General features: G+C 57.3%; 1 protein-coding gene across 1 annotated transcript in view; it reads left to right on the top strand.

Moving 5' to 3' along the window:
• LOC311363573 (estrogen-related receptor gamma-like) overlaps positions 1 to 844 on the top strand; it is a gene marked incomplete at both ends in the record, with an annotated part of 19,968 nt that extends 19,124 nt beyond the window's left edge. The window contains 1 exon segment of the mRNA XM_084483523.1: positions 600 to 844. Within this exon segment, the coding sequence (XP_084339649.1) occupies positions 600 to 844 (245 nt within the window).
• Between the last annotated feature and the right edge of the window lie 555 nt (positions 845 to 1,399).

Genomic DNA, 1,399 nt, shown 5'->3' with positions numbered 1-1,399 from the left:
CCCCGCTCGCTCTCTCTCTCTTCAACAAACGTTCCTCGTACCCCTCTCACCGCCCTGTCCATAAAGGCACAAAACCCCCATCCAACAGAATACATAGAAGAAGATAAATTCCTACTAAACACAAAGACATCCTTCGCAAACACACACACACACACATCCCTTGTGATCCCTCGCTCTCCGTCTCCCCCCCCCCCCTTCTTCCCTCGCGGTTCGCAACTCGTCCGTCCGCAGAACGAAATCAGGTTCCTGTCTCTGTGAACGGAGTTCTGTGATTGGTGCGCTCACTAAAACCCGACGCAGAACCAAAATAGGTTCTGTTTTGGTTCTGTTTGGTTCTGTGAACCAAAACAGGTTCCAAAACAGCTTCTGTTTGGTAAAAAACAGGAACCTGTTTTGGTTCTGCGTCAGGTTTTAGTGAGCGCACCAATCACAGCCTCGACGCAAGGTTAGGCGCACGTCAGTCCCTTGCGGTGGACGCCAGGAGGGTCCGCAAGGATGTAAAATGGATCCGTAAACCCCTTTTGTTGCATCGACGTGGAACCATAACAAAGCCTTAACGCCCCCTGTTGACCTCCTCCCCCCCCCCTCTCCCTCCCCAGACTCCATGCAGATCGAGGACAGCGAGGCGGTGCAGCGGCTGCAGGACGTCCTGCACGCGGCCCTCCAGGACCTGGAGGCGTCCTGCCACCCCGAGGACCCCCGCCGGGCGGGGAAGCTCATCATGTCCCTCCCCCTGCTGCGGCAGACGGCGGCCCGCGCCGTGCAGCACTTCTGCAGCATCAAGCAGGACGGCCGCGTGCCCATGCACAAACTGTTCCTGGAACTGCTGGACGCCAAGGCCTGACAGCCCCGCCCCCCCCCCCCCCCCCTCTCCCCCACTCCCATGTCACGATGGCGCATGGTCGGCATGGTCGTCATCGTCCCCCCCCCCCTGTCCCCCCCCCGTCCCCCTGTCCCCCCACCCACACCCCACACCCCCACCCCCACCCCGATGTGCGTAGGCAGACTGGGGGGGGGTGCACCGTCCCGGGGGGTGGGGGGGGGGGGGGCGTGAGAAGGTGGAGGTTTTGGTTGTCGCTGGCTTGCGTTTTACCGTGACTCTTGTTTTGAGTTTAGGAAGCAGTCGATTCCAGAGGTGGGGAAACCGAAGCAAGCGGACATTTTGTTTTTAGAAACAACCTTGTTTTCTTTGTTGTTTTTTTATGGGTTGCTCCAGTTGAGATGCGAATGAACATTTTTTAAACGGTGCAGTGAAGATATTCAGCGCAGTGGCGATGTTCCTCGGGGGCCGGAGTTTCGGCGGTTTCCCAAGTTTGACGTCGGACACTTACTCGGCCGACTTTGCTGCGGTTAGGTACATTTGTTTCTTTATTTGTCTCTAAATAGAAACATATGGTTG

This window comes from Micromesistius poutassou (genome assembly GCF_964030765.1).
Source record: "Micromesistius poutassou genome assembly, chromosome: 19".
NCBI lineage: Eukaryota > Metazoa > Chordata > Actinopteri > Gadiformes > Gadidae > Micromesistius > Micromesistius poutassou.
This window is presented reverse-complemented; position numbering and strand designations above follow the sequence as displayed.